Genomic DNA, 12967 nt, shown 5'->3' on the forward strand with positions numbered 1-12967 from the left:
AAACAGTCGATTAATCAAGACAATAATCAGCAGAGTAATCGATGATGAAAGTAACGTTATTTGCAGCTAATGTGTGACGTGCTGGCTGGAAGGTTTGTTTCTCTGTATGATCAAAGGTGAGCTGATGGCTGTTGAGTTAAAGATGCGTCAGTGGACGTGAAGGTGAGAGGTGGTGTGTTCAGGTCGACTGGGACATTTCAGCTTCTGGACAGTTTACTGAGTGCGTGTTGACAGCCAACCACAACAACTGTTATTGTGTCATTGATGAACGTCTGCTGGACAGTAAACAGAGGTGTTGATTGGTGAAATATCACAGCTGTGGTTGTGATGTCACTTTATTTTACTTTTGACACCTTGCTGACATCATGCTGAACACGCTGACATCATGCTGAACACGCTGACATCATAGTGAACACGTTGACATCATAGTGAACACGCTGAACACGCTGACATCATAGTGAACACGCTGACATCATAGTGAACACGTTGACATCATAGTCAACAGGGTGAACCCGCTGACATCATAGTGAACACGCTGATATCATAGTCAACAGGGTGAACACGCTGACATCATAGTGAATACGCTGAACACGCTGACATCATAGTCAACAGGGTGAACACGCTGACATCATAGTGAACACGCTGACATCATGGTGAACACGCTGACATCATGGTGAACACGCTGAACATGCTGACATCATAGTGAACACGCTGAACATGCTGACATCATAGTGAACACGCTGACATCATAGTGAACATGGTGAACACGCTGACATCATAGTGAACACGCTGAACATGCTGACATCATAGTGAACACGCTGACATCATAGTGAACATGGTGAACACGCTGACATCATAGTGAACACGCTGACATCATAGTGAACACGCTGACATCATAGTGAACACGCTGACATCATGGTGAACACGCTGAACATGCTGACATCATGGTGAACACGCTGAACATGCTGACATCATAGTGAACACGCTGACATCATAGTGAACATGGTGAACACGCTGACATCATAGTGAACACGCTGACATCATAGTCAACATGCTGAACATGCTGACATAGTGAACACGCTGACATCATAGTGAACACGCTGACATGTTAGTGAACACGCTGACATCATAGTGAACACGCTGACATCATGGTGAACACGCTGAACATGCTGACATCATAGTGAACACGCTGACATCATAGTGAACATGGTGAACACGCTGACATCATAGTGAACACGCTGACATCATAGTGAACACGCTGACATCATAGTGAACACGCTGACATCATAGTCAACATGCTGAACATGCTGACATCATAGTGAACACGCTGACATCATAGTGAACACGCTGACATCATAGTGAACACGTAGACATCATAATCAACAGGGTGAACACGCTGACATCATGGTGAACACGCTGACATCATAGTCAACATGGAGAACACGCTGACATCATAGTGAACATGCTGAACACGCTGACATCATGGTGAACATGCTGAACACGCTGACATCAGTCAAAATGCTGAACACGCTGACATCATAGTGAACACGCTGACATCATAGTAAACATGCTGACATCATGGTGAACACGCTGAACACGCTGACATCATGGTGAACATGCTGACATCATAGTGAACACGCTGACATCATAGTCAAAATGCTGAACACGCTGACATCATAGTGAACACGCTGACATCATAGTCAAAATGCTGAACACGCTGACATCATAGTGAACACGCTGACATCATAGTCTTTTGGAAAAGCTGACTTTGAATTAATTGTTAAACCAGGAAAATGGACAAAGATATATTATCATCAGACTAATTAAACAAGTTTTGAACTTATTTTCTGATAATTTGTTTCTAATTAAACAACAATATTCCAACCAAATTTTAATCACTTTTTACAGTTTAATATCCATTTCAATACAGTATGTTGTCAGCTGATTCATAGTACTCAGCATCAGTGTACTCTCATTGTATTTAAATCAATATCTTAAAAAGTGTACTAGTTACATCTACCAAGGGTTACACACACTTTCCTGCAGGAGTTTTTAAGCACCATGAAAGAATCCTGCAGGAATTAAGAGGAAATTAACTTTATTTATAGTATGTTGACACACTGACTCCAGTCGTCTGTAGCTCTCAGTGTGTATTAGGGCTGCAACTAACTAATATTTTCATCATCGATTCATATGCTGATTACATATTTAGTCTATAAAACAGTGAAAATGTCCAGTGTGACGTCTTCACATGTCTTGTTTTGTTCAGTTTACTGAGATGGAAAACAGACATTAGAGAGAAGGATTGATTCCTGAACAGACCACAGAGCTCCAGACCAACTGTGTGTCGACTCTTTTGTTTCCTTATTTAATAAAAAATTATTGAAAATATTCACGATTAAGTCAACTGATAAAAAGTTGAGCTGTTTTATTTGTTCATGTTGCAGTCGTCACCTCTTGCTCTGCAGTTCATGCTGTCGTTTAGTGAAAGTACCACACATCAAACCAGGGGCCAGGTAGTACTCCTGTCCACACTGAGGGGGGGTGATAACAGGGGCCCACTGGCTCATTTCAGCCCCGGGGCCCCCAACAGGGTAATCCCAGCATTAGCCCTTTTCCATACACATGTACTGGCTTGGCTCAACTCAGTTTGACTCGCCGCGGCAGGGATTTGCATCTCCATTACAGCAGGGCCTCCCGCTTGAAGGCTGGAAGGTGTGTCTCGAGCGAGCGAGCCAGAAAGAGGGAGTAGCTGTGGTCGAGCAAGCATTAGAGTAAATGAAGAGAGAGAGCGGCGTTAGCGAGAACAAAGCAGTGAATCAGAGAAATTAAACGTTATTTTCTTATTGTTTCCCAGCGGTTACGTACAAATTAACAAGACCAGTGGCGGATTTTGTGTGACACACTCGGTCCTGCCCCCGGCCTCTCTGCTGCGTGTGCAGCTCAGCCCCGCCCTCGAGACACAGACCTGTAGCCGATGAAGCATCTGACATCACCCCAATCCGCTTGGAGGTGGTCGGGCGCACTTTGGCCCGACTCCGGGGAAGGTCCATCTCGGGCGCGGCTTGGCACAACTCGGCGTGTTTCAACCAAGCGGCATCCTCCGGGGCTGGAAAAGGGGAAGCCAATGGGGAAGCGCCTTAAACCTGCATTCTTTCTAATGGCCAGCAGGGGCGTTCGATTGTATAGAAGTTTATGAGAAAATGACCCAACTTCTCACCTGATTTATTACCTCAGTAGACAGTTTCCTAATGAGTTCATGGTCTCAGTCGCTAGTTTCAAGTCTTCTTCAGTACAGCATGATGTTCATTTTGTTAATTATGGTCCCGTTTAGAGTAAAATAGACGGTAAAGCAGGGTAAGCTTTAGGGCGGGGCTATCTTGTGATTGACAGGTCATTACGACAGCCACCTGTCAGTCAGGATAGAGGCGATGCGTATCCGCTGCACTGTGTACATTTAAGTAGCTGTGAACTTGTTTTTGGGTGCTGTCGGTGTTTTCGTCTAAGAACTTGGACCCTTTTACATTGTTTTCAGTTCAGGAAAACCAAGGTAGCTAGCGCTAGTGTTAGCTGATAGCTTAGCTCCACCCTCTCGTCCAATTATGGTTGAGAGGGTGGAGGCTTCAAAACAGTAGTCCACAAACCAATGGGTGACGTCACCGTGACCACGTCCACTTCTTTTATACAGTCTATGGTTTCAGCTGGTAACTGGTAACCAAACGTGCCAATGGAAAAACACTACAAGACTGGAGAAGCTGGAACCAGAAAACGTTAATGGGAAAATTACTTAAATTAGTGATCATTTAGTCCTAATAGTTGATTAATAATCTGATTAATCAACTAATAGTTTCAGTTTATAGTGATGGAGTTTAGTGTTTTACTGAGAATCAGAAATACTTTATTTATTGATCCCCGAGGGGAAACTCTTTAAACTTAATTGGCCTGTACGGGGATCGAACCCACGACCCTGACGTTATTAGAAGTCCTACAGGAATCCTGCAGGGGTTTATCCTGGCTAATCGATGACTGAGATGTACGATTTTATCGCGGATCGGGATAAAAACACTCAAGTTGATCGTGGTGAATTTCCATTATCGGGATCATCGTGAACTTCCTCACGTGAGTGACTGAAAAGCCCGAAGCCAGCTGGACTTTTGTTGCAAGTGACTGTTTGACATCCTGGTAGAGGAGTGAAAAACATATTTAAAAAACACATCGTGAGAAAGAACAGACTCGTGCAATGTTGCTGTTATTTCTTTCTTTCTCCTGTATTGATGCAGGAGGACCTGATGATTTATGACGACCTTATTTAAAACTGTTTGATGTTCACTAAAAAGATGCAATAAAAATATTTGTTTCTTATCAAAATGTTAAGTGATTCCAGCACGTTTTAGTGCCATTTTAAGAGTTTTAAGCATATTTTGATGATTATCTGGATAATGTCATGAATCGCATTGGCCAGGATAATCGTGACATGAAATTTTCGTCCCACGCCTAGAACTAACTAATGGTTACAGCTCTAGTTTTAATTATTCACTTCTGTATTTAGACCTGATTTCACTGACTGAAGACGTTCAGGTTGAAACAGGAAGTGAAATATTTAATTAGAATAGAAACATAAAAGCAGCTGATCCGTCGATCGGCTTCAGTCGCTGATTAAAAACGGTGAGATGAAAGATAAATGAGGCACACTCAGTCTTCCTGCTCTCTTCGGCCTGATTTCCTGCAGACAGTGAACACAGCAGAGCAGACAGCTGATTGGCTCATTAGACTGCACACTGTGCTTAGCCCCAGGCTGAGGAGCTGTTAGCCCCAGGCTGAGGAGCTGTTAGCCCCAGGCTGAGGGAGCTGTTAGCTCCAGGCTGAGGAGCTGTTAGCCCCAGGCTGAGGGAGCTGTTAGCCCCAGGCTGAGGAGCTGTTAGCCCCAGGCTGAGGAGCTGTTAGTCCCAGGCTGAGGGGCTGTTAGTCCCAGGCTGAGAGCTGTTAGCCCCAGGCTGAGGAGCTGTTAGTCCCAGGCTGAGGGAGCTGTTAGCCCCAGGCTAAGGAGCTGTTAGCCCCAGGCTGAGGGCTGTTAGTCCCAGGCTGAGGGAGCTGTTAGCCCCACGCTGAGGAGCTGTTAGCCCCAGGCTGAGGAGCTGTTAGCCCCAGGCTGAGGAGCTGTTAGTCCCAGGCTGAGGGAGCTGTTAGCCCCAGGCTAAGGAGCTGTTAGTCCCACGCTGAGGAGCTGTTAGCCCCAGGCTGAGGAGCTGTTAGCCCCAGGCTGAGGAGCTGTTAGCCCCAGGCTGAGGGGCTGTTAGCCCCAGGCTGAGGGGCTGTTAGCTCCAGGCTGAGGAGCTGTTAGCCCCAGGCTGAGGGAGCTGTTAGCTCTAGGCTAAGGAGCTGTTAGCCCCAGGCTGAGGGCTGTTAGCCCCAGGCTGAGGAGCTGTTAGCCCCAGGCTGAGGAGCTGTTAGCCCCAGGCTGGGGGAGCTGTTAGCCCCAGGCTGAGGGGCTGTTAGCCCCAGGCTGAGGGCTGTTAGCCCCAGGCTGAGGGGCTGTTAGTCCCAGGCTGAGGGGCTGTTAGCCCCAGGCTGAGGAGCTGTTAGTCCCAGGCTGAGGGAGCTGTTAGCCCCAGGCTAAGGAGCTGTTAGCCCCAGGCTGAGGAGCTGTTAGTCCCAGGCTGAGGGAGCTGTTAGCCCCACGCTGAGGAGCTGTTAGCCCCAGGCTGAGGAGCTGTTAGCCCCAGGCTGAGGAGCTGTTAGTCCCAGGCTGAGGGAGCTGTTAGCCCCAGGCTGAGGGAGCTGTTAGCCCCAGGCTGAGGAGCTGTTAGTCCCAGGCTGAGGGAGCTGTTAGCCCCAGGCTAAGGAGCTGTTAGTCCCACGCTGAGGAGCTGTTAGCCCCAGGCTGAGGAGCTGTTAGCCCCAGGCTGAGGAGCTGTTAGCCCCAGGCTGAGGGAGCTGTTAGCCCCAGGCTGAGGAGCTGTTAGCCCCAGGCTGAGGAGCTGTTAGTCCCAGGCTGAGGGAGCTGTTAGCCCCAGGCTGAGGAGCTGTTAGCCCCACGCTGAGGAGCTGTTAGCCCCAGGCTGAGGGAGCTGTTAGCCCCAGGCTGAGGGAGCTGTTAGCTCCAGGCTGAGGAGCTGTTAGCCCCAGGCTGAGGGAGCTGTTAGCTCCAGGCTAAGGAGCTGTTAGCCCCAGGCTGAGGGAGCTGTTAGCCCCAGGCTGAGGAGCTGTTAGCCCCAGGCTGAGGAGCTGTTAGCTCCAGGCTGAGGAGCTGTTAGCCCCAGGCTGAGGGAGCTGTTAGCCCCAGGCTGAGGGAGCTGTTAGCCCCAGGCTGAGGAGCTGTTAGCCCCAGGCTGAGGAGCTGTTAGCCCCAGGCTGAGGGAGCTGTTAGTCCCAGGCTGAGGGAGCTGTTAGCCCCAGGCTGAGGAGCTGTTAGTCCCAGGCTGAGGGAGCTGTTAGCCCCAGGCTAAGGAGCTGTTAGCCCCAGGCTGAGGGCTGTTAGTCCCAGGCTGAGGGAGCTGTTAGCCCCAGGCTGAGGAGCTGTTAGCCCCAGGCTGAGGAGCTGTTAGCCCCAGGCTGAGGAGCTGTTAGTCCCAGGCTGAGGGAGCTGTTAGCCCCAGGCTGAGGAGCTGTTAGCCCCAGGCTGAGGAGCTGTTAGTCCCAGGCTGAGGCTGTTAGCCCCAGGCTAAGGAGCTGTTAGTCCCACGCTGAGGAGCTGTTAGCCCCAGGCTGAGGAGCTGTTAGCCCCAGGCTGAGGAGCTGTTAGCCCCAGGCTGAGGGAGCTGTTAGCCCCAGGCTGAGGAGCTGTTAGCCCCAGGCTGAGGAGCTGTTAGTCCCAGGCTGAGGGAGCTGTTAGCCCCAGGCTGAGGAGCTGTTAGTCCCACGCTGAGGAGCTGTTAGCCCCAGGCTGAGGAGCTGTTAGCCCCAGGCTGAGGAGCTGTTAGCCCCAGGCTGAGGGAGCTGTTAGCCCCAGGCTAAGGAGCTGTTAGTCCCACGCTGAGGAGCTGTTAGCCCCAGGCTGAGGAGCTGTTAGCCCCAGGCTGAGGAGCTGTTAGCTCCAGGCTGTGGGAGCTTTCACACTGGCACAATCCTGGCACATTCGAAGTGGGCTAACCCCAACTTTAGCCTAGGGCTTGCTGGTCCTGCTCCGGAGCAGGGTTAGCCCCGAGTTTGCAGGGTAATCCCCTGAATCTACTAAACACGGGGCTAAAAGGTGCCAGTGTGAAATGGGGCTAGTAGAAGTGCAGTGTGAATCGTATAGCCCTGGGCTTCGGGTAACCCTGGGTGAACAGTGTGTGCATGAAAAGGGGCTATTATTAGCCCAGGGCTATTATTAACCAGCAGGTGGCGCTATAATCAAGGTAAACACATTTTGGCCAGTAACTCCCACATAGTACGTCGCACATTCGAAAACCTTACATGCACACGTTCCCTGAATTGAGCTGCGTCTCGTGATATAGGCCACGCCCATTTCCATGTTTGTAATTTTTCCCAGATGCAAAAACGCCACTTTCTGGAAATGGCAGATCAATGATGGAACATTTACACAGTGTGTGTTTTTGGCATCGTCCGAAGAGTCGGTTCACCTCTGTAGTCTTATTTGTGCTGTGAGATGTTTCTCCTGCTGATTCAAACTGTACAAACGGTGTGAAATGGAGTAAACTTCTTACCAATGACTGGATTTATTATCAGCATTTTGTGTTCGGACACTTGTTCCTGGATAAACTGTCTCAGAAATCGGTTTCCTCACTAACAGTCGGTGTGTTTCTGTCCCGCAGGGCAGCATCTGCGGCTTCACCATCGTCACCGGCGGCGCCGCTCGCCTCGTCTTTGGATATGACAGCTACGGAAACACCTGCGGTCAACGCAACGAGCAGATCGAGGGCGTCAGGCTCAGCGGCCTCGACCACACCGACAGGAAGTAAGTCTGATTTTATATCAAGGCGTTGGGGCTGTCCACGGTACTGGATGACAGTAGTGTTTTTTAGTGTATTTTTAATGTTTAACTGTGGAAGTAGTTTTGTATAACTGGTATTTTTAGTGTGTAACGGTGGTATTTTAGTGTATTACTGCGGTACATGTTGTGTATTTGTGGTGTTTCAAGTGTATCTGTGTGTTAGCTGCCAGCATGGGTCTGTGTTAGTCCACTGTGCTGCTGTAGTTGTATTGCTGGTATATCACTGCAGTATTTAGTTGCGTGTTAATGTAGTATTTTCTTTTGTATTACTACGTGGTGGAAACTGGCCGTCAGCTGCTCTCAGTTCAGCCTGACTCTGTTAGTGGACTGGATTACTGTAGTATTACTGTAGTATTACTGAGTATTACTGTAGTATTACTGTAGTATTACTGGAGTATTACTGTATTACTGGAGTATTACTTATTACTGGAGTATTACTTATTACTGGAATATTACTGTAGTATTACTGTAGTATTACTGGAGTATTACTGTAGTATTACTGTATTACTGGAGTATTACTGTAGTATTACTGTAGTATTACTGTAGTATTACTGTATTACTGGAGTATTACTGTATTACTGTAGTATTACTGGAGTATTACTGAGTATTACTGTATTACTGTAGTATTACTGGAGTATTACTGGAGTATTACTGGAGTATTGCTGTATTACTGGAGTATTACTGGAGTATTACTGGAGTATTACTGTAGTATTACTTATTACTGGAATATTACTGTAGTATTACTGGAGTATTACTGGAGTATTACTGTATTACTGGAGTATTACTGTATTACTGGAGTATTACTGTAGTATTACTTATTACTGGAATATTACTGTAGTATTACTGGAGTATTACTGGAGTATTACTGTATTACTGGAGTATTACTGTATTACTGGAGTATTACTGGAGTATTACTGTATTACTGGAGTATTACTGGAGTATTGCTGTATTACTGTAGTATTACTGGAGTATTACTGAGTATTACTGTATTACTGGAGTATTACTGGAGTATTACTGTAGTATTACTGGAGTATTACTGGAGTATTACTGGAGTATTGCTGTATTACTGGAGTATTACTGGAGTATTACTGTAGTATTACTTATTACTGGAATATTACTGTAGTATTACTGGAGTATTACTGAGTATTACTGTATTACTGGAGTATTACTGTATTACTGGAGTATTACTGGAGTATTGCTGTTTACCTGGCCCACCCTGGCACTTGAAGACACGGTGCGTTCGAGGTCCTGTGGGAGTGTGCAGTGTTGATAGTGCTGACAGAGCTGTGGCTCATCAGCAGACCTGCTGACACACGCACACACACACACACACACCTCTGTCTCCGTCAGCCTATTTTTACCTGCAGCTCCACCTGCAGGAACGCAAGCAGCTGATGAAATTTGGAGATGAACGTTCAGACCTACTTTAACTCACAGCAGGGATCTGTTAGCTCTGCTGCTAACTGTTAGCTCTGCTGCTAACTGTTAGCTCTGCTGCTAACTGTTAGCTCTGCTGCTAACAGATACCTTTACTGATTATTGGTTAGTCTGTACTCTATTGATTAACTGATGTGTCAGCAGCTAAAACACACAGGATTTAATACTGGACTGGTTACAGTGGGACGGGGTGGACTGGTTACAGTGGGACGGGGCGGACTGGTTACAGTGGGACAGTGAGGCGGTAGCAGCTGTGTGACGGTATCTGTCTGTTACTGTACAGTGACTCTGCTGTGTGACATCATCACACTGAGACACTCGCATCTGGACTGCAGGACACATCATTAGCATGTAGCATTAGCACGCTGTGTAGTTTGGACACATGATGCGTTCAGGTGCAGTATTGAGTGTAGGTCAACACACAACACACAGCCACTGTAGTTTACATTTATTCTTTTGAAAGAGAGAAAATACACTTCACAATAAAATAATGATAATAACAATAATAAACTTTATTTGTATCGCACCTTTCATACGCACAATGCAGCTCAGAGAGAGAGATTGCAACAAATGAATTAAAAGGAATAAAATGCTGTTTGTTAGTTATTAATTGCTATTCGATCCAGCTGGTAATTGTTTGATTAGCTGATTAGTTTGGACAGTAAAACTTTGAAATCTGCAGTCGTCGTCAACGTCTCTTTAATTTTTGAAGGCGGTCGGCAAAATTTCCAGAAGCTAAAAAAAGTTTAATATACATTTTCATAATAAGACGGTGTCGTCCCTCATTCGTCCAGGAGCGGTCCACCGTAGAAAAGGTTTCAGTCGCAGTCGTCTGGACGCTGTTTTCAGAATCAAGACGTTTCGGCTCCCATCCGGAAGTCATTCTCAATTGTGAAAATGGTCTGAGAACTCAGAAATGTAAGCTACTCTGTGTTGCTTAAGCCCTAGATTTCTAGTTCCCGTCCCATTTCTTCACAATTGAGAATGACTTTCGGATGGGAGCCGAAACGTCTTGATTCTGAAAACAGCGTCCAGACGACTACGACTGAAACCTTTTCTACGATACATTTTCATACTTTTTATTCCTGCTGTTAATTCTTTTCACATTGTTTTACTGTTTATTTGTTCTGTCAGCACTTTGAACTGCACCAACGCGTTCGAGTGCACAGGGGCTCGTGACTCTGCGCGCTAGCAATGGCAGATATATCGGGAGCTGCTTCAGATATTCTTATCGATGGCGGAGGGGACTTATTAACTTATTAAGTATTGTTGCTGTGTTGTGATAATGTCTGAATTACCTGACGTAGTATAAAGAGCGACAGAGTCCACGGAGGGAGGAGGTCGTGGTGGATGACACCTGAGTTCGTGTCAATGCTGACTTATTATTTTCAGTTTTCAGACGCAGTTTAGTCCAGGAAAGGATCGTGATTAATAATTAATAAGTCACCGTTGACTTTTGGAGCAGCTCTGACTCCACAGGGACTAGAAGTCGGCTCTGTTGCTAGGGTCGTTGCTAAGGGTCGGCCTACTTGCTGGAGTAATAAACTAGGTTTCATTACATAGAAGTCTGACGTTGTTGTTAGTCAGACCCCATGTGTTTCCAGGGAAACGGCGTGGAAACATTTAGAGTATCTTTTATTCTGTAACCGTTGGCGCCTCGATCCTGAACGCGGCGCCGTCGAGCCGATAATGGCGGCGCAGTATTGCTTAATGAAAGATGAAGTACGGATCAAGTCCGGTTGAACGTGACAGCCAGGTGACGTCAGGTGACCTCATTAACATACCGTGTGTGCGTTTGGTGACGGAGTGCATCGCTGGGATCGCAGATTCTTGTTGCTGTAGGAGAAGAAGAGGGAGGAGGTTTTCTCTGCAGACTCATTGTTTAGTTTGTTGTTTAGTTTCTCTCCCACGTCTACATTCTGACATTCTGCTCAGCCTTTGCTTCTATTTTTACTACGAACACTTTGAACTCTCCTCTGGATCACCGACGGGCCGAAGTGGGCAGCTGCTGCGGTGTCGTTACATAATGCCGTGTCTTACAGAGGGACCGCAGTAACACATCTAATGCACTTCACATAAACTAAAGATCTTAAGAAAGAAAACCCCTCTTTGAACAGAAATGATGGTCTGAGATTCAGTCTGCCCAAAGTTTACCACAGTGTATTAACACCGTGGTCAAGCCAATCACATGCTAATCAGGTACTTAACAGTGATGAGGGAGGTGCAGCCAGAGAACAACAGGCCTGATTACTGATTACTGGGCCATCATGGAAACTATTAGGTCAGTTTCAGGTGAAACTAGCTAATCAACAGATACTCAGGTAGACTCCTCCTCCGCCTTCATTTTGTTTCGATTGATCGTTGCAGCTCTCCATAAGTCAAAGAAATACATTCGAACGACATATAAAAACACAATAAAAAAGTAAATTCAATTAAAATAGAATAAAAGGACATAAAAACAGTCAAATACAACCAACAATTTTCAGAAATCCAAGTATAATTAAACGTGTCTGGTTTCTACATGAAGAGACTCTGATGAAAATAAAAGATGCAGAAACACTTGACATTGTATGTTGTTGTAAATTTACATTCAGAGAAACCAGAGTCAGGTTCCTTGTTTGTGTTCACATCGTTGGACATTAAAGCTGATTCTGGTTCAGTTTTTTCAAACGAGTCAATCTGAGAAAAGTCGTCTGCAAAATAACTTTAAACTGTGACGACTGAACGCTCTTAGTTTGCAGCTGTCGACTAACTACAGAAGAAGAATTCAGCTGTTTCCCTTTATGACCTGTGACCTTTAGTGACTTCCTGTGCTTTCTGTCTCCTGCAGGTTTGTCTTCTTCCTGGATCCCTGTAACATCGACATTGTTCAGAGGAAAATAAAATCCATGGCGCTGTGTGTGTCTCTGTGTCCCACCGAGGAGCTGAAGACCTACCAGGACCTGAAGAGGTTCGCCATGCTCAACGGTGAGGTCATCGCTCTGTCACATGACTCATAACACACCTGAACAGGTGTCCTGATGTCAGAATGTCTTTACATGTCTTTCCTTTTTGAAACTGAACTTCTGCCGCTCTGGTTCGTGTAGGTTTTCCACGTGTTTCAGATCAGGTACTGCTCATAGATATTAACCCCGTCGCTCATTATCGAGAAGTTTATGACGTATCGAAGTTTCCGAGAGAGCCCAAAGATCATGGATTAGTTTTATTAACTCGAAACAACAAGGCAGCTCCTCCCACATCCTCTGTTAGAGGTGGTTCATATGAAGGCAGACCTGCTCAGAGCTCTGACTGGACCTGCGTTGATCATCATGAAGCTCGGGCAGCTCTGAGGATCCGGACCTACAGAGCGTCATTAAGTGTTGATGCCATTTATTAGTTTATTAAAACGCAGAATCAACTCAGGAATCTGCAGCTGCCGCGTCCTGTTTTCACTTTAACTCTGGTCTGACTCTCCTGGTTCTCCCGATGGACGGTCCGGACCTGTGAGCAGAACAGTGCGGGTCCGGGTTCACGTCCCTGTGGAACACCATGACTTCTTGCTTGTAGATCAGTCGCCCGGACGCTCGCCGTCACGTCATGGTGATGATTTAATGTCTG

At 46.5% G+C, this 12967-nt stretch overlaps 1 protein-coding gene across 6 annotated transcripts in view; it reads left to right on the top strand.

Moving 5' to 3' along the window:
* Positions 1-12967, top strand: part of slc44a1b (solute carrier family 44 member 1b) — a 34437-nt gene that overhangs the window by 2091 nt on the left and 19379 nt on the right. For all 6 annotated transcript variants that reach the window (XM_044204510.1, XM_044204511.1, XM_044204512.1 and 3 more), the window contains exons 3-4: positions 7755-7897; positions 12201-12337. In XM_044204510.1, the coding sequence (XP_044060445.1) occupies positions 7755-7897; positions 12201-12337 (280 nt within the window). The remainder of the gene's footprint in view (positions 1-7754; positions 7898-12200; positions 12338-12967) is intronic.

Source organism: Siniperca chuatsi, linkage group LG8 (genome assembly GCF_020085105.1).
Source record: "Siniperca chuatsi isolate FFG_IHB_CAS linkage group LG8, ASM2008510v1, whole genome shotgun sequence".
NCBI classification, from domain to species: Eukaryota; Metazoa; Chordata; class Actinopteri; order Centrarchiformes; family Sinipercidae; genus Siniperca; species Siniperca chuatsi.